This window comes from Anguilla anguilla, chromosome 3 (assembly GCF_013347855.1).
Source record: "Anguilla anguilla isolate fAngAng1 chromosome 3, fAngAng1.pri, whole genome shotgun sequence".
NCBI classification, from domain to species: Eukaryota; Metazoa; Chordata; class Actinopteri; order Anguilliformes; family Anguillidae; genus Anguilla; species Anguilla anguilla.
Window position 1 is genome coordinate 18,148,854 of NC_049203.1, and position 27,158 is coordinate 18,176,011.

Below are 27,158 nucleotides of genomic sequence, written 5' to 3' on the forward strand. Positions count from 1 at the left end.
AGATGACTAGGATATTCTCCTGGTATTCCTTTTCTGAACGCTGGTGGTTTAACAGTATGTTTCAGAGCATGTAAATGGGAGGTATTTGTTTTTTCCAAAATGTTATGCCTGGAGGCCAAGGATGCGTGCTTACCTCATACAGAGGTGGCCTTGACTAAACCATATATGACTGGTAAATGAAATGAAACCTACTAGCTATGTTTTTACTAGAGGTATCACAATTGAACTCAGGGGAGTCAGTGTGAAAAATAGAATGACAAGGTCGACAGAAATGGGTGTAGTTGCCAGGTTCTACTTGCTGAATGAAGTAAGGGGTTCGGTGCAGGTTTTTGTTTATTGTCTACGCAAATAAACAAATTGTTCACTGCACAATATTGTCCTGGCCAAATTCCCACAGAAAATGGATTGATACATCTGGCCGCCTAATAAACTCATGTCAACTGACTCAATCATTTGATTGGCTACTTGATCCCTTGTCTTCGTACCCACTTTGACAACCCAATTTGAATCCTCACATCCTCACTGCAAAAGAGAATTGAGTTCTCAGATATATAATAATAATAATAATAATAATAATAATAATAATGATAATAAGTTTTATTTATATAGCGCCGTTCTCAGACCCAATTGACCCAAATGAGCTACCTTGTTAAAGGATAAATAATTAAACATCCTTATCGTGTATAAGGAAATAAATTTGTCTATATGCAGGTCTAGGTGATCACAGCTCCTGTTGTGGTTTATGGTTCTCAGTGGAGCCAACAAGGCAACAGCTAAGATATATTTATACCTACTTGCTGCATGAAAACTTTTCAGTTTAGATTGTTGGCAGTTTCATTTACTATCACAGTAAATGAGGGAGAACGCTGTACTGGTGCGTGACACTGGAAGACACCTTAGTTGACAGCTTACTTGTCTGTAGACATCCTGGTTAGCCAACAGCAACTTTGTGTCTCGACTGCTATCTACAGGGCTATGTGTTGTGGTAGCAACATAGGAATTGTCAATTAATCAAATGGCCCAATAGTCAGTCAGCCTTTCAAAGATACAGACCACCGATCTAGGAAAATAACAGGTGTGAGAAAGGAAACATACAGTGGATCAAATTGATGATTCTTTCATAGGACAAACCCAACAGCATATGGGGAGATATTCAGATGAAATCTGTTTGGCTGGAGTTAATATGTTACATATGTTACAATATGTTACTTAATTGGGTGTTGAATAAGCCCAGTTTACACTGCGGCCAACAGTCTTTCTGTCATGGTTCTGTGTTTTCCTGTCTGTGTTTCCCTTGTTGGGCCGCCAGATGGCGGCACTTCTGTTTTGTGTCCTGCTCCCCCGTTAATTGTATTATTGTTGTCTCGTTATTCTATCATTGTTCCCACCTGTGTCTTGTTATCCCCTCCTTTTCTGGGTTGATTGTTTTTTGAGTTCACCTGTGTCTTGTTACCCCCTGTCTATTTAAGTTCTTTGTTCCCTTGACTCGGGTGCTGGTTCCTTGTGTTTGTTCCCTACTTGTGTTTGATCTGTTTGAAATGTATCTGCCCTTGTACTCTGCCTGCCTGTGTTCTGCCCTGCCTGTGTTTTTGAGTTCCTGTTGTTTTCTGTTTTATTAGATATTTTTTGAGTTTGTGTTTTTGCCCATCGTGGCCTTTTCTGTTCCCTGCTTGTTTGCCTGTCGTGTAAGTAAAGTCTTTGTTAATTTTCCCTTTTTGAGTTTGTGTTTTTTTTCCCTCTGCGTTTGGGTCCCCCCTACCCGTTACGTGACACTTTCAGCATCTAGAATTCTGCAGAATGAATATGACACCACTGTTCTATGACAAAACTGACCACCTTAGTTGGCGAAACTGGAAAAAGCTGTTCCAGAATATTCCACAAGCATTTGATTGGCTTCAGTGACTGAGAAGGTGATGACCCAGGAATAATAATATCCGTATCATGCTCATCAAAGCAATGCCATCTTAAAAGACACCTCTCTCAGCAGGAAATAAATGCATGGGTTGAAGGTTACCACAAGGTCACATTATGTAGCAATTGACATTGACCTTGTCTTCAAATGAGGCATGTCTGGAAAACACACCCCACAACCTGTACCAATCAAAAAAAATAATAATTTCACTGTTGCAGTACTGCAACAATAATTCCGTAAAATTGTAATATCAACAATAATGATTATCATATGCCTGCTGGTATCACCAGCCCATTTTTCAATATCATTTCAGTTCTGAATTGCTGTCAGGGAGCTAATTGTATAAAGTAGTGACACATCTAATTGTGTGACTGAATTACTGGAGGTGGGCTGGACTAAATCTCCTGATTGCGGGCATCTCCTTAAGAGAAGAAGCCACGCCAAGAGGAGTAATGCCTAACGGCTCAGCACTTTGGCTCCCTCCCACTCTCTCTCACAGAGCACGCTTCCTACAGGAAGAGCCAAAGGTGCAAAGGAAGTGGGCTGAACCAGTAGGGCACTCCCAGTTATGGATGAATGGTCAAGTGTGATACAAATCAGAGTGACATTCTCACAAGGCCCTAAAACAAACAGTCTGCTCCCCGTAACACTCTCCTCAGTGGCAGAGGTGGGGGGTGTCCGCGGTGCTGCATGTGTGTATGTGTGTGTGTGTCTGTGTGTGTCCATGTGTGTGTGTATGTGTGTGATTATCATTTCAAAATATCCTCCCAGCCCCACCTCAGAAATCAGGAGCATTTTACTGTACTGATGAGTCACCTACTACTCCAGAAGGATCCAGCTCGCTCGCTTTTTTTCATTGAAATTCTAAATGCTTACTTGGAACCCAGTGTGGCTCAGAGAGAGAGAGAGAGAGAGAGAGAGAGAAGAGAAGAGAAGAGAAACATATACACTTACAGAGATCCTGAGATTTAAAAACCCTTTTATTGGGACATTGTTCAACCACAGAAATTACTGTACTTCAAAATAAAAATAATATACAAGCAACATAAAGAGAAAAACAATTAACAAACTAACCACAGGCAGAAAAGAGAGAAATAGCTAGAGAAAAGAGAGAGAGAGAGAGGGAGAGAGAGAGACAGAGAGAGAGAAGAGAAACATATACACTCCCATTTTCCTTATATAAAAAAACATCCAAACTCCATCAGCAAAAAAAAAAATTAAAAGAAAATAAGAGAGAGAGAGAGAGAGACTTTGTCTTTTAAAAAACCCTTTATTTAACATAACTTTAAACAAAGGGCATTAGAAATAAAAATAAAGAAACAACCCATACTGATAACCTTATATCCCACCCAATTGAGCTACCCCCAAACAACACCAACCCCCATACCACCTACAACATAACCAGAACATTAAAAAAGCAAGGGAAATAAAAACAAAAAAAACAAAGACCCAAATAAACAAACCAAAGAATGTAGAAAAAGTAACAATCCTTGCTTAACACAGTTACTAATTCTCCTTCCCACACTTTGCAGAGCACTCCATTTATAGCCCATTTGTCTTTAAATTCCACCAGATTGTCATTCATTTTGTAAAAGGCAAACTCCAGTTTCAGCCGAGCAATAATCAGTACTCTAAAGATGTTAACACAGTCCTGAGTCACTTGCTGTTGCATCATCCCTTTGTGGCTCTTATAAATGGCCAATTTTGCCTGACCATAAATAAAATGAATCAGTGTGCATTGTTGTCGGTATTTCCTGGAGTACCTTACTCCATACACAAAGACCGCCTTGGAAAAATGAAACCCTAACTGTGTAGTCCAATACTCCAGAACCTTGTACACAGTGTTTAGCCTGGAACACTCTGTAAACATTTGGAAACCGGGCCAAACCCGAAAGCCTCCAATGTCTTGAATAGGAACCGGTGATCCACTTGGTCGAATGCTTTCTCCTGGTCCAGAGAAAACAACCCAATGTCCATGTCCTGCATTTTAGCTGTGCAAAGTAAATCAGGCACCAAAAACAGGTTATTGAAGATTGACCTGCCTTTAATGCAATATGTTTGGTCCGCGTGAATCAGTACGCTTATCACATTCTTAAGCCTATTGGCCAGTGCTTTTGCCAGGATCTTATAATCCATGCATAAAAGTGCAACCGGAAGCCAGTTCTTCAACCTTGAGAGGTCTCCCTTTTTTGGCAGTAAAGACACTACTGCCCTTTTACAGCTGAAAGGGAGCTCCCCCATTTTGCAGCTGTCCTGAACGATCTCCCAAAAGTCATCACCAATAATGCTCCAAAAAGCCTTATAGAACTCAAACCCCGGCGATTTCCCACAGTTTTGCTGGTTAGCTGCCATGGTTAGCTCGTCTTGGGACAGAGGGGTTTCCAGGGCCGTACGGTCTGCTTCAGACAGCCTGGGTAATCCCTGATGCAGAGTCATTGCACTCTCCTCACAGACCTCTGCTCGATAGAGCTCAGAATAAAAGGAGACGGCATGCCGCCTCATCTGCTCCTGGTCCGTCACTTCTCTCCCACTAGGTAGTTTAAAACTGTGAATAAATGTTGCTTCCCTGGGTTTGCCCCCTAGGCTGAAAAAAAAGGTAGTGGGTGCATCCATTAGGTTTTGCTGTGTAAATCGCACCCGGATCAAGGACCCCGCTCCTCTAGCATTTCACCAAGGAGCTTCTTCTTGTCTGCGAAACTCTGCCCAGCCTGTGCTCCATCTCCATCACACAGGAGTGACTGCAGCTGCATTATCTCTCTCTCAACCTTTGTGGTTTGCTCCTTGACTATTATTGTGCTGTTCTCTGTGTATTGCTGACAGAGAGAGAGAGAGAGAGAGAGAGAGAGAGGGAGGGAGAGAGAGAGACTCCAGTTTGAAGAAAAAAAGGGTTAGTTTTGGTTCAGTGCTGAGAAGGGGGTAGTCAATGAACTACAGCAACCACTGCCTCCACGGTGGCAATACAATGATGTGGCATATGGTCACATGAATTAGGTCAAATAACTGCAGCGTGCAATGTGAGAGATGTGTGAGACTTAATACAGATGTGTTAGTTGAGCGCTACCTCTCTGCGGTGTGTTGAATGCTGTTGGTCTTTGCATTAAGAATAATGATAACAAAACAAAACAAACAAATAAACAAAAAAAAAAACCAGCAAAAATTGGTCTGGGTCAGAAGCTCAAGATAAACAATCATGAAATGTGCCTTCAAATTAAAGTTTACACATGCTTAGACATCATGTGAATTAAGCATTTGGCCTCTATTAGGCTAGTTAGATGGTAAATTGTTACATTATTTACCCCTTTTTTCATTTTTTTTTTTTTTGGAAAAAAGCAACTTAGTGAAGAAAAAGAATCTCACACCTTTGTTATTTTCTCCATAGTAAAAATAATTAAAGAAATAAATATATAAATATTGATACAGTAAGTGGTCAGTTGGTAAACTAGCACGTTAAAAGCTAAATTCACACGGGGAACTGCAAATATAGTATAAATCAGACACTAAGAAATGCGGATGTTAGCACCAAAATACAACACATGGGGACATCACAGGTTACATCTAAGAGATATGAGTGACAATGCCTACATGAATATTAAATACGAAAGATGGAGAAGAGGTTTATAGGGGATTTTACACATGACAATAAAGCGTAGACTTGTTACTCGTACAATAACTTTTGTCTCGTGCTGCCGTCTTGTGGCCAAACGGTTTATTGTTTTAACATCACGGGGAGTTCGCAAAAGCCGGTATATTTAGTTACTAGCTCATCTAACGAGAACAAAATGCACTCCGTGGCTTACAAACATTAATTTTTACATATTGTCTTAAACACACCTTGCCAAAAATGCACACATGAAACTTATAAGACATATTTACACAAGTCCAGGAAGACACTACAAATTATTTGAGGAATACTGACTCCAAAAAGGCTCCAAATAGAAGCATGGTCTACGCCCCACCTCGCCACCCATGATATTCAACAAAAAATGAACGTATTGTTTCTACATGTATTGTTGTTGTTGTTGTTGTTGTTGTTGTTATGAATATGCTATAACCATATCCAAACAACGTCCCTCCACAAATTGCAGAACACTCATTGGTTAAAGAAAAGAACATTTAATATGCTGATGTGGTGACACTTCCTTCCACGGATGCTTCTTACTCAGAAATTAAAATGAAAATTGCGGAAACTTGAACGGGGGAGAAATGTTAGCGGGGGCTCCAAATACGGTAATTAAAGAAGCTCTGACAGCTTTTAAACAAGTGAGAGTTGACACTGCTCAACACAGGTTTACGAATTGTGGATTATAAAAAACCTTTATCCCTCTGAAAACGGCGAGAAGACAATTTACGAACGCCTACACAGGCTCCAGAGCGCCATCAGTTTCACGCACTGTTAACCGAAGATGACGACTCGTCCGCCAGTTCAGTCCCACTCGGCTCAGCGGCGCGCTCCCTCCCACCGCATCTGAAGCGGCCCACAGTTGGTCTCTCGCCACGACGACCTATCTGCGACATCCCGGAGGAGGCAGTAATGTAGGACTAGTGCTCCTTCCGCCGTGGGCGTTCAGTGGGGTGCTTATCAGCACTGTTTTTGAGACAAAGCCGGTTTAAGTGCGTTTGTGAGAGCGCACAAAGCAGACCCATCTACGTAAGAGTGAGTCATTACCTAGTTTCAAAATGTGTAAATATGATGCACATGTTAATGAACTGCAAAGACCACAGGTTTACATACAGAACCCTATTTTTTGGCCTTGCAATCGTTTCCTCTTGAAGAGCTGAAACCTCAGATTTGACAGCTCCCGAATCACGAAATGCGCGAGGATGAACTGTGTGAGACCTGAAACCGTCTACCACCTCCGATGTTCAATGACGAGTTCATTAGGTCAGCAGACCCTGAAGGGCGTTCAGAAAATCAAAGGTGGAAAGTCCATGGGTCAGAAAGTAAAAGTCCTGCCATGTTTTTTTTTTCTTCCACAAATTAACTCAACTGATTTCACCAATTAGACCTACTGGCTGAAGAATTGTGCTAATTGGCAAACCCAGGAGATTGTAACAAAATACTGGGGAGGACTTTTATTTCTGAACGTGGATTTTCCAGCACAAAATAGCAGCAAATGACTAAGGCTTTAAAAAAAAAAAACGTCGTATTTTTGTCTCCAGTTGTTTATTTCACTGCTCTGGGTTTTGGATATAAGCTATCGGCGTTTTAAATTTGTATTGACAGAAGTCCATTATTACCATATTCATTTTCCAATGTCATATTGATAGGCTACCCTTCGCTTTCCGAAAAGTAGGCATAGGTTACGCTTAGAATGCTACTGTCATGTAAATTCACAGCGTGCAGATTTAGATCAGCGCACGTCGAAGTACAAAAATAGCATAATAGTAGTAAATATGCCTCGTCTATATGTGATCAGTACAAGAAAGGGCTGGCGAGTCCCCAGGATGGTCACGGGACTTATAAATTCTGAGCTGCTTTGCATTGGTCATATAAGCGTGTAGGCTTCATTCGGGTTCAAAAGCCAGGTGTAATGAAGAGTGACAACTATTGGCAAGAAACAGGTTTGCAGCAGGAGCTTTGTACGTCCGTGCTGTCTGCACATTTCAGCCACTATAGTGGACCAACAAATACAATTTGATTGTCGACGCTGGTAGAAAAATACGTGTATGGATTTGATTAGTTTTTGAAAAACACCCCCTGACTGAGGCTTTCTTCCCTCTACGTTACTGACTGTGAGGATATAGAGATGGAGAGAACGCCCTGACATCCTATCTAAGATAGGAGTCACATCCCGTTTAAGCCATACCCCCAAACTTAATACACATATGCACTTACAGTACACCCGACTCTTCAGTACTTCCGCAGTTGACGCACGTGGCGTTATGCACGGTTGTAATCAGGCCCGTGTTCCGTCCTACCAGCAGCAGAAATTCCAACTATGCTAATGTTATGGGTGGGCTTTTTCATGACTGCTCGGGGGGAAATCACATGGCACACTCGACAAATTCCCATTTCAAAGCGCTGAATATCGACGAGCTGTTTATTATTAAATAAACACATTTCTAATGCCAGAACAATCTGAGAACATGTTTGGGCTCTGGTCACTATTAGAAACTATGAGGTGTTAGTTTGTCTGGTTTCTTTCCTTCAATTAAAATGCTGAGGAGAAATGTGATGTACGGGTTCTCCTCAACCCACAGGAAGAACGAAATTTTCCTAAATCTTCCCAGCAGACTTCTCAGAAGTTGTGTTGGCTGGTCAAGCATAATTTTAGCTTACAAATACATGCCAACAGCAGGAGTTTTTTTTTTGACTAACCTATAGATACTTATTTGTGTCACTAAGGCTAAAGGTCTTAGTTAAAAACTATGAGTTCACTAAATACAGATATTAATTTTCATTTTGATTTCATGGCATATTCAAGTATTTGCAGTGATGCAGAAAAGAGCATACATAAAAACTTCTCCACCATCAGATCTCAAAAAATAAAGTTTAATGTTTATGTGCTGTATAACAAATTAAATAAATTAGTGTTTACAAAACAACAGGTGCATACCCTAACAGATTTCTTTTTAAAAATTTATTTCACTTGTAACTGTAACAGACAAAGTTTACTGACAACACGTGGTGATGAATGGGAATGCCTGGGAATGCTCGGGGATTAATAGGAATGCACGACTCTAAAATAAGCCACAGCACACAAGTGGTGGAATAGTAACCAACATAGGACACAGTTTCACGTCCAGAGAAAAACCGTTTAAAACCTTTTAAAAATATGACTGAGGCCTGCCTATTTATGATATCAGAGTATCCGGGGGGGGGGGGGGTGTTTGTTGCAGCACAAACGCAGTTTCACATTTCCCCTTTCAAGCAAACTATATCTTTTGAAAAAAATATTTAACAGCCCAACAACATTCTGCAAATCATAGGGGGCAGTTTGTACTTTAAATGTCTGAAAATGTTGTCCTTAACAGGATCACAGGAAAAGAAGCTCAATATCAATAAAGGCCAAATCTGTTAGTGGGAGTGGGGGTGGGGGTGGAGGAGGGGTTTAGATGAACTTTGATTTTTGCCTTTAAAAAAATGATACACCAAGATGTTATAAGTCAGTTGTTCCAGTAACCCTTTGACACTGAGAAATAGGCTTACTAGGCTATTCTCAATTTACCAGGCTGTTAAAAAATCAAATCCTTGTTTATGTTAGCGATTCAAAAAACAAAGATTTGCATATTCAAACAGAGATGTTTCTTATTTGTATATAAATAAAAAATAAATGACACCTTAAACTATTTTACATGTACTCCAGAAATGCTATTGCACATAGCTTAGAATGACAGAGTCAATCAGTGTTACTGAGTAAAGTGAGCTCTTTGTCATTAACAGGCATCTGAATTTAGGTAACAGTGAACAGGTGAGTTTAAACCGCAAAGCCAAGGAATGTCTTAGTGAAATACGAATATGAACTGTGCTCTCAGCTCTTAAGTGGGGAAAAAATAAATCTACGACAATAATTAAAATAGACGATGCTACTGAATGATTGTCACTCCGTTAACTATTTCGGCAGTTCTTATAGTGACTTGGAAACATGGGAAACAAACACTGAATATATTAGACAGATTCTAGCATGTGAAACTGCATTTCGAATCATCCACGGGTGCACGTTGGCTACAGGTTACCTTAAACATCAGTATGAACTAAGACCATGACTACAGATATGCAACACATACATATTTCACAACATACCACCCAGGTGGTGGGACAACTAGATACTCACAGAGTTTCTCAATGACTGCTATTCCGTATTGCTCTTCTAACATAAATAATATCTAAATCAATGCTTTAACACACAAAGTGGAGTAATCAAGTAACAAAACTGCCTTTTCAGATCAAGATATTATTATTATTATTATTATTATTATTATTATTATTATTTACAGGATTATTTGCTCCTCATTATACTTCTAATTTTAACATCAGATTTTTTAAAAGAACACTTTCTTCCTACAGAAGGAACGAATGTCCTGGTTCCACGCTTGGAACGACCTGTGATAAAATGACCCAGGATGAGCTGCTGTTGAAGAGTGGGTCACGCTTGATCCGCAGTTCAGAAGAATGTCAGCCACCCATCGCATCTCATGGCTGTCTCTGGTACTGCTGCCCGTTCTTTCCAAAACTTCAGAACACGGTGCATTGAACGGGACTGTGTTACGCACAAAACACACATGTGCAGTGATGTCTGACTCCCTTGTTTAACAAGGGAATGTATTTTTACCGGATTTTTTCTCTTTTTACAAACGATGCTTACAAAAAGAACATACACAGCCTTTTCTTTTCAAAGAAATAACATATGTACAAAAGGACTGCTGGGCCCTTCCCTGTCAAACAGACAAAAACAGAGAGAGAGAAAGAGAGCACACGTTTCCTCCGGTGGTGGCAAAAGTTTCCAAGTGTTTTGGCAAAACTGAGAAAAAAGGAAAAGAACACCATTTTTCTGAGGCAACAGTGGTTATTAAGGCTCTACTGTAGCTGTGCTTGCTTAGTATTCACTAATGAAAAAAATGTGTTTGTAAGAAACGAGGAGGAGGCTGGAGGCTGGGCTGTTATCTGGAATCTTCCGGCTCGGCTTTGATGGTCTTTCTGTCCGAGAGGTTGAGCGCGCTCTGTGAGTGGTCCGTTCCATTTCTGTTTTCAGTTTTCCGCGTTTCTGCAATCAGAAACAGAAATGGACCGTGAGTCCGGGTTGCTCAGGAAGTTGGGCAGGAAGCTTGGTCACAGACTCACAGTATACAGGTCAAAAGATCATGAGGAAGCACCATGACATGCAGTGGTGATTACAATAAAATGTACAATTGAGTTACTTGGCAGGATGCTTTCAGCCAAAGCAAGAACCCCTAGAGTTAGAGTTACATGTTATAATCAAATAAGTGCCACCTCCAATGTGCATGTCTAAAGACCAGTAAAATAAATCTTACTGCAGGATTCACACTCTAGAGCTGGTCAGACAGTGTCAATAATAAGCTTCACTGACCAGCCAGTCACAGACTACTGCAGACAGTGGACAGGGCTTACCTTCGCCAGTTGAGTGGCGCCTCTTAAGCTCATTGGCCAGCTGCTTCCCCAAGGGCGTGTCCCCATCAAGCATTCCATGCCTTTGCCCGGGCACCCGTAGGTTCAGTGGACTATCTGCTGGAGCGGGTGGGGGGTGGGGGTAGGGGGTGATAGGAGAATACTGCATATTAACTGTGTTCATTTTGACACCCATTGAGATCAATTTAGTCATTGTCATATGTTTAAATGTGAAAACAATACCTGTAGAATGTATTAGCATGTCACATGCAGTTATGCAGTACTCACAAGCTTTAGTTATTGTCAAATTGTCAAATAAAATGATGAAATTATCACTTTTTTAAAAAGAAAAATAGATAGATTTATTTATACATAGATAAATTTATATAGAAGATAAATTTATACAACAGCATGGCAAAGGCCTTTAATGATGAAATTCAAGGTAAAGAAACAGGGTGAGAGAAAGGTGTGTTGGGTCCAAGGGGATAAGTAAACTAACCCTACTCCCCTTTTCCATGGAAAAATACACTAGTGCCAGAGGTGTTGAGTGGGTCGAATTGTGGGAGAATTTACCTAAAGCAGTCATAACCAACCCTGCTCTGTAGGTTTTCATTTCAACTCTAATTTGGCACACCTGACTCTACAAATTAGCAACTCAACAAAGATACTGTGGCTGTTGAACAAAGTGCACTTGGTTAGGCTTAGAGTGAAAAGCTACAGAATGGTAGATCTTCAGGAACAGGGTTGGTTACCCCTAACCTAAACTGTTCAATCACGAGGGTCAATGAAACACAATACTTGGCTCTTATCAACGGCTGCGGTAGGTAATTGGTGCTACAGGGGTCAGGAGCAGCGGTTGAGTTAACACAAGATGAGTGGGACATAAACTGAACAAAGCATGGGAGACACAGCCACACCCTATTTACTACCAACGCGTACCGGACACACTGCCACACCCTCTCTAGTGCATACCTGTACACACCTGTACCAGTCACACGGCTTCCTCTCTATTACAACACCTCTCTCACGCTACCAAACCTGCTCTCACACATCGCATGTCTGCCACAATCTGCATTAGCCAAAACAGCTCCAGGGTGACTGTTCAGGCTGCTCATTTCAGCTATCAAAACTGTTTGTTTAGCAGCAATGCCAACAAACATGTCATTTTCACTATCAAACCTGTGTGCAGCTTTCAGGGCTGCTATTCGATTAGAGGGATGGCGGCGTCCATTTCGAGCGGTCGGACCGTACCTTGGTGGTCGCCGGTCTTGTCCGCGGAGACGCCGTTGGTCCGGTGCTGCTCGGCCGCGCCGCGTCTGAAGGCGGCGGCGGGGATCCTCCAGTCCAGAAGCTGCAGCCTCTCCTGCGCCGCCGCATCGTGCAAGATCTCCATCTGCCTGGACAGCAGCCTCTCCAGCTGGACCTGCCACAGGAAAACGGGCGGAGTCAGAGACGCAGCCGGAGACAGGGCCAGGCGCGGTCAGGAAACGTGCGTCAGAACGTGAGAGGTGGGCCAGAGTAAGGCCGGCCTTAGCATGCCATTGCCTGTCACAGACGGACGTGCAGAAAGGGGCGGGGCATCACTCAGAATCGAGGTGTGAATGAGGTGTGATGAAGGTCTGGCTATCACGCCCCACGGTTCTTCCACAGGGCCAGCTGGTTTCTGTTGTTTCTCAGCACTTAATTAAAATGGCTGATTATATGGTTAGCTCTACCTTACTTTGGTTACTTGAGACAAAATCGGTTGCTGATTTTGGGCAAAAATGAAAGCAAGTGGGTCCAGCAGTACTCCCGGGACCCAAAGACCTCAAATCTCACGCATCAGATGTGAAACTCGTGCACTGAGGACCAATCTCAGTATCATACGCATAACTCCCAAAATCTTACACATGTAAATGATTGACATTTATCAAAGTGACAAATCTGTGTCAACTAAGTCACATTTCTCTTTTCGAAAGCACGCCCTTATCTTATTGGGCTAAATGCCCAGTTTGACTAATTAGAGACCACAATACCACGTTTAAATCTTGTGTGAAAGAAAATCCATACACCATTGTTTGCATAAGTATCCACAGCAGTGATATGTGTACAACTCTCAATAACTGATTTTATTGTTTCCTAATGGTTTGTCAAAGAATAATGGTTGTCAGCTAGTTACATCTAGTTTACTGTGAACACACTACCTTCAGATATAATTACTTCTTGTATGATTATGTCAAAGTAACTCAAAAACGTCTACATCATTACAAATGCATATATACATACACATAATAATAAGTATTAGGATAATAATGATAATATGGATTAGGATAAATGCAAGTAAATAGTAGTTCTGCCCACTTTCTTTTTTCTAGGAGTACTTCAGTGTGTTTGTGAAGATTGAACACTTTTGTCCACGGAGTGTACAGTATATTTTACAGTTTGGAGCACAGCAACATGAGAAAAATTAATACACACTAATGTATAAATTATCAGGTATAACAGGTGGCCAGTGGGCCTTCTTAGTGTAGGGATAATGCCTGTAAATTGAACCAGTTGGCATTTAATTAATGTGTGCATCTTTTACTGACATTAGCGTGGGTGAATGAGCTAGATACTTGTTACTGTAGATGAAATGTAACAGTACCCATAATGATCCCAGCATAATAAAGACATGAAGTAGTCATTTTGCATTTTTCTTTTACATCTAAGGTGACGTCGATCATGGTTGGAATCAATTCCAGTTATGTGATTCATGACTTGAAATTCAACAAAATCTTTTCTTTTTTTTTACTGTGGGAAAGATGGGCCAAACTGTGCTGCTGGGCTATCTCAGGAGCTTCCCAGAGTGACTCACACATGAGAAGACTGACTGACAGGCCATCTAAAAGTGTTCCCCTGCTCCCTCCATCCCCTGCCAAAAATACCTGGAGGCTTTGGGTCAGTGTCTCCTCCCCTTTCAATTTGGCGTGTGCCAGCTGCTCTCTCAGCGTCTCCTGCCGCATGTGATTGGCCTGCAGTGCCTCCTGGAGGTCAAAAAGCCCCTCCTACAGGACATGGGAAAGTGAAATTCATAAGATGCCTGTTACAATTAAAGAGATTTGATGATGATGACAACAACGAAAACAGACAGAGCAGCACACAGAAAGATGTCCAGTTTTTCTTTCTCTCATTATCACGGCTGGGACACTGCACAGCCGAAGCTGATGTCATCGGTTTGATTGTTCATTAAATCCCTTGGTGTCAGTTTGACATTCACAGCCCGAACAGCGCCGTCAAAAACATGAAACAAGTTCTCGCTCTCGCTCTCTCTCTCATTCTCTATCTCTCTATGAATCAGTGTCTTTTATTCCTTTTAGCAAAAATTTTAGTGTTTCAGAATAACCTGAGTGCGGTTGTGAATATCTGACTTCTGATTTTAATCTTTTTTTTATCAGAGGTATTCTATTGAAGAGGTGTAGAATTACAAGGTCGGTATCCTTTCACCCATATGGTGTTTGTTTTCTAGGAGTTGGTTTGGCTGGTCATCAATTGGTGAGTGTTTGCCCAACTCAGCCATTGAGTCTGAGCAGGGGGGGCTGACTTCACCCTGCTGTTCCTCCACCCACTACATCTCGAAAACCTGCAGGCGCTGCCGTGTGTGTGTGTGTGTGTGTGTGTGTGTGTGTGTGAAAGTGTGTTCATGAGTATGAGTGAATCTGTATGCAGATGTGTGCATGCGCGTGTGATATGTGAATGTGGGCGTGTGTCCCTGTGCGTAGGCGAGCTTGAGACCGAGAGAGAATGAAACAGTATCTGCGTGTGTGATTGTGCGTGCGCGTTTGCTCATCCCACTTGTGTCGACTGCAAAATTGCATGGGCGTGGGTGATTCCAAGTGCGCCCACTTAATGATGTCATATGTACCTCAGGACTATGGGTAGGTGCGCAACTGATTGCATTTGGGCTTTTCTTTCTCTGAGAGTGGGCGGACTGATAATAGCATGTGCGTGCAGAGGGTGGGGTTACAGGGAGTCGGGCGGGGGGGGGCGGGGGGGTGGTTATTTAAAGACAGCCCTTCATAAAATGAAAGACCTCAGAGATTGCAAGCATATCAAGTGTTTTAACACAGGAAGAATGCAGTACACAACCATAAGCTCTGTGAGATGAAGCTCTGTACAACCGCCATATCAGTGATTCAATAAATGTGTCCTGTATGAGTACACATATATGCATTTAAACACCGCAAAACAGGCATTCAACTTTGGATGACATGAGAAATCTTTTAAAGACTTAAACTGCCACCAGGGAACCAATAGCCTATTCCATTAATGTGACTATTGATAATGATATTCCACATCACACACTTGGTGGACTTTAAAAAAATTTAAAAAAAGAAGGCTTTGAGAAAGTGTTTCTCATAGCTCTGTCCAGAATATTATTCTCTGATAGACAACTGCAGCTTCTTTATATCATTACAGGAAGCCCAAAGGGACACGCCCCCACCTCTACTGTACACCAATCAGAAGCAGCTATACAAACAAAGAAGGCCAAAGGTCCCATCCCCTGTCAAACTCAAATCCTTCTGAATTCTTTTGTTTTCTTTTTTTGGATATGTAATGTAATTTGTGCAAGTTTGTGTACTTGCGTATGTGTGCCTGCGTGTGTGTGTAGATCAGCATTAATAAAGCGTCAGGCATTTGTTGAGCACTTTGCAAAGTGCTCTTTATCAGAAAGCATACAAGAAGAGAGGAAAAATCAGCTGGCTCAAAGCATGTCATCTTCCAAAACCTAGATTATTTCACATTTTGGTTTAGCAAAATTAGTCACAGGTCATAGGAGTTAAAGAATATTAATAGATCCACATGCCTCACCAATAAAACACTTAATTGAAACTCCACTTCAACCTAATGGAGCTGAGCCATCATCTGTGCACACAGGGACACAAGAGAGACTTTAGAGATGTGCGTACCTCTGTTTTTATCCTCTTTGGAGATGGCTCGTCCCTGTCTCCACATCGAGATCTGAGAAGAGAGAGAGAGAGAGAGCTGCTGAATCCATTCCTTTCGTAACCATTTAATCAACCCAGGTGCTCCAGAAATAAAATACTTGCACAGCAACATGACTCAAGATGGCCACAAAGCCTTGCTCAAGGGAAAAAGTATTCTTTATTAATTTCAAGAGAGGGAAAGTGAGTAACACTCATACCAATACATCATATGCCTGCTTTGGCAATAAAAATTTAAGTTTTTGAAGCCAGACAGGAATGGACACATCTGAAATTGAAAGGAAGTATGTAGAGTGAGAGGGAAAGGGAGAGGGAGGGAGGAAGGGAGGGAGGGACAGAGGGAGGAAGGGAAGGAAGGAAAGTGGTTTAACCCGCGACTACAAACACGTTAAAAGAGAATAAGGAAGACCTGTTTGTAGGTAAACTTTAACAAGAAGAGAGCCTTTTCTGCTGATCAGCATGAATCATATTTGTAGCCTCAAGCAACGAATGTCAACCCAAGGACAGAGAGGTAGAGGTGAAGCTCACAGTGTGGGGAGCGAAAATCTCAGGTGCCCTTTACCTGCTGGTCCTGTAGGTGTACTTGTAGGTGACCTCCCGGGAGATCTGGCGAGCCAGGCCAAAGAGTTCATCTCTCCGGGTCAAGAGCGCCATGTCCCTCATGCACAGCTGTGCCGCCGCCTCGTTCACCGTAAGCTGTGGAAGAGAAAAGCGTGGGGGAAAACACGTCTAATGAGCATGTGTCAGCACGGCAGCCAATTAACTGCACTCCACCTACGTCAAATGGGTTGCCAGTTATTACAGTAGACCCCCCTCAGTATTAAAGCAAAGTGCGAGAAACAGCCGAACTAAAGGAACTTTTCAGCGCACGGCATCTCACAGTTAGTCACGCTTCGTCACCGTCGTCACGCTTCTTGCGTGCGCGCACGGGAGGGTTAGCTGTCCGCACCTCATGCAGTGTCAGGTGCTTGCCGTCCTTCCTCTTGGAGTCGAAGCGACCGTAGATGGCACTGTACTTGCGCACCTCCTCCTCCCGGCGGGGGTCCTCCTCGCTCATGTCGAAGATGTGCCCGATCATCCTCGCCAGCTTCTTGTTGCCCCTCAGCTGCTCCCTGGCGTCGGCCGAGTCGGCGCGGGGCAGCGCCTTGGCCATCCTCTCCACGCACTCCGCCACCGACTGCACGGCGGCCGCATCCAGTGCCTCCAGGCCCTCGCGGGGCGAGGCCGGGGACCCCAGCTCCGCCGGGGACAGGCTCTGCTCGCTGTCGGCCCCGGGGCCCGCCCAGAAGCGGGCCTCGGCACCGCTCGGCAGGGGCGACCCTCCGGGGAGGGCGTTGCCGCTGCCCGTCTCGGTCTTGGCGGGGTCGACGCAGGCGGCCGCCGGGCACTTGGGCGCCTTGGCGTGCGGCTCGCGGGGCGAGCCCTCGGGCAGCTTGTAGACGGGAATGCTGCAGACGGGCAGGGAGGTGAGCGGCTGGTTGAAGAGGGCGGGGTTGGTGACCCAGTCGCGCAGCGCCTTCTGGAGCCGCCGCACGTGCAGCGGCTTGCTGGCCATGCCCACCAGCGCCATGATCTCCAGGAACTCGTCCTCGCCCGCCTCGCACAGCTGCTGCACGTCGTCGCCGCCCTGCTGGATGAAGGCGTCGTAGTAGCACAGCAGGTTGGCCCGCTGCAGGATGCGGTAGAGCTGCAGCTCCCCGAGGGTTCTGGGTAAAACCGCCGCCATACCTGCAGAGACAACCGCAAAGCGTGAGTGTGTGCGGGTATGGCTGTCCAGCAACATGGGAGTGAAGATGGACTGGGAGAGGAGGAACAGGAAAGAGTGGGGGGAGAGAAGTGGGGGCAGTTAGAGGGACAGAAAACGAAAGAGTAGGAGGAGGCAGAATGAGAGCAGAAAAGAGAGAGAAGTGAGAGGGAGAAAATAGAGAGAAAACGGGGAGTGAATGTGTGGCCTGTCCATAGGTTGCTGGTGGTGCCAAATACCACACCACCTCTGCTTGGAGCGCAGAAGATCTCTCTCTCTCCCTCTATCCCTCTCTGTCGCTCTCTCTCTCTCTCTGAGAAAGAGTGCAGTAATTGTTCCCCCAGCTGGGATCCCAACACCAGTCCCAGCACAGAGTGAGTGTGAAACAAGAGGAGGAGGAGGATTCGAGGCGGGGGTGGTGTGTTCCTTCTCATTTCCCTGATCCCCTCTGGCCCATATCAGCCATGCCCCCTGGCTGTACACTGAAAGCAGCATGTGATCACTGCTGGTCAGCCCACCCATCACAATGCAGGGCCCCCAGTCAACACCATGGCAAAGGCCCGGCTGTGCGGCCTTCCTAATGTGGCTCATTGCTTCTGGTAATATAGCCACAGTTTACAGCACTAACATCAGAAACAAGGTGATAACCCTTTTCCCTTGCAACGCAACCCAGAGCGTGACGTGTCAACCCCCGACCCAAGACGTCACAAGCAACCTTGTCATGCTGCATGCTACAGAACTTTACAGTGTGTCCGAGTAAATGTAAATGCAACAAAAAAAGGCATCACAGGGGACACGGCCATGGCATTAGCTGACCTGAGGGTAGCTCATTATGGTGAATAAATGCCTTCTGGTTTACTGGAGGAATACATCGCTGGTGACTAAGTTAATATGACCTGTGATCTGTCTGAGATGGGCAGCTGTTGGCACATGGGGGGTGGGGGGGTGGGGGTGGGGGGGGTGGCAGAGACCAGCTAGGCCTGGCTAACACACGCAGGGGAACTACGTCAGTGAGCTTCTCCTCCGCTCACACGGTGTAATCATCGGCATGTTAGCACCCAACCTGGAGCCTGTGTGTGTGCGTGTGTGTGTGTGTGTGCATGCGTGTGTATGTGAGTGTGTCTGTGTACACTTGTGGGCGGGAGAGAGAGGGAGGGGGAGTGCGGGAGAAGAGGGAGCAAGAGAGAGAGGGGGGAAGATACAGAGAGGGAGAGAGAGAGAGAGAGAGAGAGAGAGAGAGAGAGTATTTGTATATGCATGTGTGTCTCTGAGTCAAGTCTTATCCAGACAGACAGGTGCTGGAGGCTGTATTCACAATCTGTAGCCCAGCAGAGTCAATGTCTCTCTCTGACACAGGAATCTACACCCTCTTTGTCGGCAAAACGCTGAGAAAATGTAAAATGGAAATACAGCGTACAGTATGTGACCTTCATAAATGACCTACATACTTGCAAACAAACACACTGGAATGCCCTGGTGTTTAAGACCACCTAAATTTGTCCTTAAAAAATTCCCCAGGGTGGCATCGAAGCAGTTTTCTTAAAATACGCAAATTTTATCCTCTGGGTGGCTGTCCTCAAAACAAATCAATGACTGAAAAAAAAAACTGGATTCACTCCAAAATTATCAATTTTTTTTAACCACACCACAATTTAATGTATTTTTAAATCACAGAGCACAACACACAGCTCTGTATTTTGGCAGTGCCTTTTACATTAGCAATATGAAAAGGAAACGACACACATTTTTACACACGCTGAGACCAATTAGCACCCAAGGGATCTCGTACTGGTTAAAAACGTGTCATGAAACAACACACCTGCTTGGCATCAAATAAAAAAATAAATAAAGTAAAGATACGCAGAAAAATAACACGACGTTTTCAGACTATTACACGAACAAAGGCACAGACACCCACAGCAATGAAATGCACCTCGGTCTGCATTCAGGGTGTGAAAGCTGGGACTAATTTGACAGGGCAGGTTGCAAGGCATCTTCTCAGGCAATTTGCACAAGCGTTCTCCAGCAAAGGAGCCCCACTCCTGAGAGTCTGCGTCAATTTTGCTTTTATTGCATTCCTCCAAGAGGGTTATCGAATAAGAACCGCCGTACTTACTGACTGTTTATCCAAAAAGTGTCACAATTGTGAACAAAAATATATCTCAGTAATTGTGCCGGGAAATAATATGTAACTGAAGTGGGAGTGATTAGGCTAATTCAATCATTGAAACAAAAAAGTACACAATTATTGCTGCGCTACTGGCGTTTCTCAATGGTTATGTGTGATTGATCTCCAGACACATGGAGAAGATGTGTATTCCTTCATTTTGGGAGTATTACTAATCATATCTTTAAACAGAATCTTTAAACAGCTAATTTGCCATCACTGAGCCAATTGCTTCAATTAGAGACTAGTTAAGAGACTAGAGACAGAATATCAACTAGGAGTAACATAATTCTTTGCATGGCATTTGCATATTGCGAAGCTGCTGTTCAAGACCGAGATGAGGCTATATCACTTGTCTCTAGGGATGGCAAACAGATAGTTTTTACCCGATACAAAACAGTGCAAATTTCTCACACCTCGTTTTTGCACCTAAGCGACGCATTCGAAGGCAACAGGCACAAAATCCACTGCCAGGTTGGAGAGGGATCCGAAAGGCACCGTCACACGCTCGCTAACAATAGCTTTAATCACTTTGTCTTCCAACCATGATGCTGACGTCCCCCCTCTGTTCCGATACGCCAGTGCGACTTATCTGGATCGGGACTCATCTGGATCGGCTCCAGACCAGTCTTCAGCCTGAGATGCCAAGCCAAAGCTCTGGAACGCTGCTTCCTGCCTGACTTAGTGGAAGCTGTACGATCTTGGAAGGATCTTGGTGGTGAGAAGAGGACGAAGGAGCATAGAATGAACTGCCTTTCTGACAGGCAAAAAGGTTCCCCTGCACTGATCTTGATCTCCATTACCAGTACCAACTAGGAAAGACACAGCTTATCGTGACTATGCTGACTGGACACAATGAGATACGGGCATGTCTTTACAAGCCTATAAAGGTCCTGGCAGATAAACCAGAGATGGATGTCACCCTTTATTGTGCTGATGATTTCCCTGTATAAATAAAGGTTCACAAGGTTCACAAAGTTAATGTGACACAGACTTCACAGGACTGACTGAATCCTGCCACACTGACAGAGATACAAAAACGCTTGCTCTCAGGACACCTCTTTTTTCCTGTGGGCAAGTTTCGCTATGAAGAGCAACCACAGCATGCTCTGTAAACGCTCAAGATCTGACAGTTGTAATGGCTGATTTTTTCAAAAAAAATCAGAAAACACCGATCTTGCAACTTCTCGGTAACACCCTCATATTGATTTCACCTGCATGTAAGCCATATTTTGGCTTTTTTTTAAAGAAATGTGGATATTCTGCTGTCCTTATGTATTTTTTTCACTTAATTCAGACAGAAGGAAAATAGAGCTTACAGATGCAGTTACAGATGTGATGGTTAGAGACAGAGATGGAGTAAAAGTACAGAAAGTGCCATGGCAGGGAATTTGCATAAACTTTGAGTCTCAGCCACCTTATGGACAGTGCCACAGTCTCCCCTGAGTTTGCGATTTTGAATAATGCATCCATTTGTTGCTGAAGCATATGAAATTCAAATAAAATCCAACATGACTTGCCTGAGCCCCTTTACCCAGCAGTGCCCTCACTGAGTCTGTTGGCGCGGGTTCGATGCGCAAATCATTACAACACTTCACAGACAGGCTAATGAGGAGTGAAGAGCCAGACCGGAATAAAACCACTCCACCACCTCAAACTATGGACTTCACCATTCAACTCTCCCTATACATCCAACAGGCGGAGAGACTTAAAGTGGCCCTTGGAAAGGTGACCAAAGTCAAGCGCCTGCTCTACGGAAGCCGGCTGAGCCCATACAGAGCTATTCAGCACAGCTTTGAAATTTCAATTTGGCTTGGTCTAGCCCTCGACACTGCACAAGTGCGATATCATTGGAGAACTTGGCTGCTGCCTCAAGCAGTCGGCAAAAGTGCACTTCAATCACACTACAGGAACAGACCTACATGGCACCTAATTTTTTCCATTTCAATGAGTGACAATTTTGTACATGTAGTGTTGTGCACACAACTAAAGTGATGAGGATGAAAAAAGCTATGGAAATTATTTGCTGTCACAGAGGATTCTAGGATCTAAGCAGAAGTCTTTTCATACATCATCAAGTAAATTCCCCAGGATGAATATCTATTGTGCTTTTTTTATTCATTATCTTTATATGGCATAGTCTCCCACGCTCTCCTCTCACTGTACATTTTTGGACAGTCCCACTCCTGACCCTTCACTTCCTGTTCATAAGTCTCCTGACCAGTGTCTGCCTTTCCCACTCGCAACAGTTTTAAAATGTCCTCACCAAACAACAGATGAGACCAGTTCTGTCCCTGTTCCATTACACACCCCCAACACAGGTCAGAAAAATGACCCACCACATGGGCGGCGGTTACAGTGGTATAATTTCCCCAAATGTAGGCCAATAGCCTAATTTATGGGAAGGATTTTAGGACAAAGAGTGTCAGTCAATGTCAAGATGGTGGATGAAATGTGATACAGTGGAATAAGACTGAGAATTTGTGTTGGTTATACACAACGAGAAAATGTAAAAAATAAGGTAAAGAAAAGGCGTTATGCATAAAGGCAGGACAAACGCTGTTGAAAATATGGATGCAAAGACAATCATAGCAGTAACAAAGGCTTTGAAATCCATTGCACAGAAAACAAAACATTCATATTTCAGAGAGCCCCTAATTTCAATAACACAGATACCATGCAGTCTCAATTTCCTGGAAAGGAAGAGTTTGCAAAATAAAACAATTATCCTGAAGTTCAAACCTGTACTCACAAAAACGCATACATTTAATTTAAGCCATTTACAAATCACACATCTAAACTACAGTAATTCCGTAACCGATGCATAAAACGCACATGGAAGCGTAAGCCTTCTGTTCAACCGATTGCAATATAGCCTGATATGTGCAACCAGTTGTTCCTACCTCTAAAATGTTTAATTATTTTATTAGAACAATTTTTTGCGCGGATTATTCAAAATGACATCCAGTTCTAAAGTTTTTTTTTTTAGGTTAGCTGCCTAACAAAAAGCATATGCCATCTACCTGTACCTAAAATAAATATCCCGCGATAGAAACGAATAATATCTTGCACGTCTATAAAAGACCGTTTTTACATGTGCAAATGACTAAACCGAAGAGTGAAAGATGCATTATCGAAGGGCATCTCTACACATCTGCCCCGCTACACCCGCCCACCGGCGCCTTTCCTGCGTTTTGGATTTCACAGGGATTCACACACACAGGCGGAATCCGTCCCGTCCTTCCTGTCAGAATGGGCAAGGCTCCACGCTGAAAAGTCACAGCCACATGGACTACAATAACACAAAGCGCGGTCAGTGCAGAGAGTACACGCGAGAACCTAACTCAACAGAAAGTAGTGCAATCTGCACGGTCCATGTCTTTGTTGCATGTGTAGATACAGTAGCGACATACCTTTCGCTGACCTTCTCCTTCTGTGAATTATTGCGATGCACTTGCCCAGTCACAAGTTATTGCTGAAAGCCACAGTAAATTTTGGGACGCTTGTCAGGACGTCCTGCGGGGAGGGGAAAGTGCGTTCTCCGCGCGCAGGTCGAGTCGCTCAGTCGTGGAGGCGCACACACACTCTGTTGCTGACGCGGTCGCTGGTGTGCCCTCACAATGTACAAGCAAGTTCGAGTGTTTAGGTTTAGTACGAAGAGCTAGGGAGCCGTTGGTTTCCCCCTCCTCCCCCTACTGCTAGAATTGGGATATTCCGCTCTTGCTACATTGCTCGCTGTCACTCCCACGCCACTGCGTGACGCAGATCCTGGCGTGGGCGGCTGTGGGGCGTGGGAGGCTGCAGTACGGAATACCAAACATCGTATCACACCAGAGGTCCAGTGGGGAATCGGCTTAAGCACGCCAGCATGGACACACGTTTAAACAAGGACTGTCGACCTTACCAGAAATGCACTTCACGAAATAATTAGGCTATTATTAAAATACAGGGCACTGCTACCCTAATCTCCGCCCGCACCTGTGCTATTCTCGTCATTACAGTCTGTCTCAGCAGATTAATAGCCTTTCAATATTTGCGTCTGTCTTGCTTTATAAGACAGGTTTTCGCGTAATACATCCTAAGTTTACTTCCAAGATTGTTTTTATTTACTTCCACGATTGATTATCCATTTTAGTTAAGTATGGTTTAATGCTATAAATGCTTTTCTGACGCGCACTGCGCTCTCATCCTACGCCCAAACCAGCTCACTGCTCCTTTTTTCCATTGTCAACTTAAAAAGACTGATCTTCTTCAAGTGCTAACCTGACTGTAATTAATTATTTTAACAACCAGGTTCAGATGCACCATCCAAATAAATATTTAAAAAATCTGACGTTGCAGACCTATTTGGGTTTGGAAAACCACAGTTGTAAAGATTCTAATGTTTACACACATATTTACAGTATTTTTGTATGTATATTACAAATATTGTTATTTTTTCAGAATTTGATATTTTTTCTGATTTAGCGCAGGAACACAGGAAGTAACACAGGGACAGAAAGGTTGTATTACATATTTTTTCTAACAATCTGTGGCATAAAATCACTTGAATATTGAAGTCATTTTAAATTGATTTAACATGCAAGTCTCACGCAATCATTTAAAATGCCATTTAAAGCATCATTTAAAACTTAACTACGGATAACATTATGGAGAGCATACACAAATTTGGAATGGAGCATTTTTGTATTGTGGTCATTTAAACACAGCATAGAGATTACTGAATGATTTGATGAATTTTTGTAGCTCAGGCCATTTTTAAGGTGGGGTGAATTCTGAGAAAGAGTCATTTGTGTCCACGTCTTCTGTGTACAATACAGTGATCTGTAGACGCATGAAACATATAGGCCAGGATAGGACATAGGATTTCTAGTATATATTGTGCATGGTTTTGTGCAGAAGGTTCTACGTGCTCGTTGATTTAAACCAGACATGTCAGCTTTTAGTGGCTCTACAATTCTGGATGAATTTCAGGACTACGTGGAATGGCAAATTTACTTGACATCCTGGCATCTGATGTTCAAGAACCTTTTAAAAAAAGGAAACCCTTTGGGAAGAAGGCTGTTGGGACTAGAGACTTGGTAACCATGCGTTCTACTAAGAGCAACATGCCTTACAGATGAATTTAAAATCTGAGGGAAGGGAAGGGAAAATAAAGGGAGGCAGAAGAGGACCTGGTCCCACATGCATGCTCTAAAAGCTCCCATTTCAGGATATTTACACTCCTACACACCATGATTCAACTGGCGCTAAGCCTCTCCAAACACAGCCTGTGTTTTATGCTACATCAGAGAAATGGGCAGAGACTTTAGCCTGCCTTTCCCATGTTAAATACATCCCCTTCCCAAAATCAATTGCATAGTGGCTCTCCACATCGTTCATTGGATATTGAAGCATGGGTCTAGCTGAGGGGTTTTGAACCTTTCCTGATCTAAGGACTCACATCCAGGCTCAAAGGCATCCAGGGAATCTCTGTCATGAGTTAAAAAGGGATATGTATTTATTATTATTATTTTAAAAGGTTTTATATTTTGAAATATGTCCCAAAATCTATGCATAGTCATTGCATATTAAGTCTGGCCAGGGACCCCCTACCGTCTACAGTATCTTCAAGAACCCCCAGGGGTCCACGGACCATCTGTTGAAAACCCAGAGTCTAGCTGTATCACATATGAAATAGCAAAGATTTGTCCTTAATCTGATCAATACACACATCCGACATGCTGGACTAGTTGTATGGGATGATTTAACCATTGCTTCTTTCAGCCAATAGCCATCCTGTACATTAAGGTGAGATTTCTTTATAGCAACCTGTGTGGGTTGTGATGGATTCAAACCCAAGACAGCATACTTAATAAATAAATAATTGGCAGGAACTCTAGAACATTGTTCACAGTGGAAGACAAGCTGCCACTCACAGAGGTTTTCACACTCCAGAACTCTCAATCTGCCACAGTATCAAGAGCTATTTTTAGGAATTAGGCCAGCTTCAGTGAGCAGCCGAGCTAAGATGTGGCGTGTTCTTTGTTATTTCATCTTGGTGGGGGGGGGGGGGGTACACAGTGCCTTTCAGTCCAAGGGAGAGAAGGTGTGGCTCTTCCATCTTCTACCTGCAACACACCATTTCAGATGCACTGCTCCACCTTTAAACTCCTTTAACCAAATGACATTGCATCTGCAGAAACTCGCACAGAAAGAATGAGAGAGGCCTAGCAATGCAGATGCAAGTTTATGCTGGCAGTGACGCCGCGGTGAAGCGAACATTGCAAGCAGGTCTCTGTCCACGGGTGAGTTCAATTAATGGAGCAAATCTTAACAGCTATTTCTAATAAATTCTTGGTAATTTCTCTTCAAATTCATTTGATTATCTTATAAATTTCAAATGTTTTCTAGAGAGGATGAAGTCAAACATTTCATATTTAGTGGGAGGCTAGGCTCTGTGTTATGTCTGTTTCCACTAAAATGGCAGGAGAGGACCATTTTCAGAGGGATGTCTTTCTAATACTGGAACCTCAGATCTGATGTCCTGCTGCATCCATCAAAATTTCTTAGAACCTATTTCTTTTTTTTTTCAAATGCAATATATTTCTATAAATATATTTCACCCAATCTTTTTTCCTGCTGTGTCCAAATGAATGTAGCAGCATTAAAATACCCCAGGTGCTTCATTATGGAGTACCAGTACAAGTGTGGCTAAATGTTACCATCTGTTGGATGGTCTAACTTACAACTACCGCAATTAAGCAATTACAGAAAATTCTAGAACATCACAGTACACTTTTAAAAAAAATAATTGGTGAGGGTAGAGGTTCAATGAGAGTATCTGCTACACCACAGCAAGTGGCTCCTGCAGACTTGTGGAAGCTAGTACTAAAGTTCCATATGAGTATGGTGAAGAAAGAAAAGGTAAGTACAGAATACATTATATTTCTAGTTTAGCATCCTGCCATGATTCTAAGCTTACTGACCCTGCTATTTTCTTGCTTGTAGAGCAGAGAATACACCTACATGATCTACAAACCCATCATCCCTTTTCTTCCGAACTGCAAATATATTTTGTCCCACTTTTGATTCTCTTGTTTGTTCCAGCAGGTTTCTGTGCAAAGACCAAATTAATTTTTTTTTTCTTGTCAAAGCTCAGGAAGGTTTGATTCTACTTCTGTCCTATCTGTATTTTCGTCCTTGTCCCTCTCTGGCATTTGCTACTCACCACCAGCTTGTCTTTCTGTTTGTATGGGTCATTTTTTCCTGTACATTCCTATAGGGAACAGCTGCTACAACGTTCTGTGGCTGATGGTCATTTT

The 27,158-nt window shown here is 43.2% G+C and overlaps 1 protein-coding gene across 1 annotated transcript; it reads right to left on the reverse strand.

The window, feature by feature from the left end:
- Nucleotides 1-8,384: 8,384 nt before the first annotated feature.
- nab1b (NGFI-A binding protein 1b (EGR1 binding protein 1)) lies at nucleotides 8,385-23,795 on the reverse strand. The gene is made up of 8 exons (XM_035407723.1): nucleotides 23,268-23,795; nucleotides 16,893-17,671; nucleotides 16,506-16,639; nucleotides 15,908-15,959; nucleotides 13,886-14,005; nucleotides 12,231-12,402; nucleotides 10,983-11,096; nucleotides 8,385-10,617 (listed from the first exon to the last, which is right to left on the reverse strand). Exons 2-8 carry the CDS (start codon nucleotides 17,667-17,669, stop codon nucleotides 10,514-10,516), a joined length of 1,473 nt encoding a protein of 490 aa, XP_035263614.1. The 5' UTR covers nucleotides 17,670-17,671; nucleotides 23,268-23,795; the 3' UTR covers nucleotides 8,385-10,513.
- Nucleotides 23,796-27,158: the final 3,363 nt, after the last annotated feature.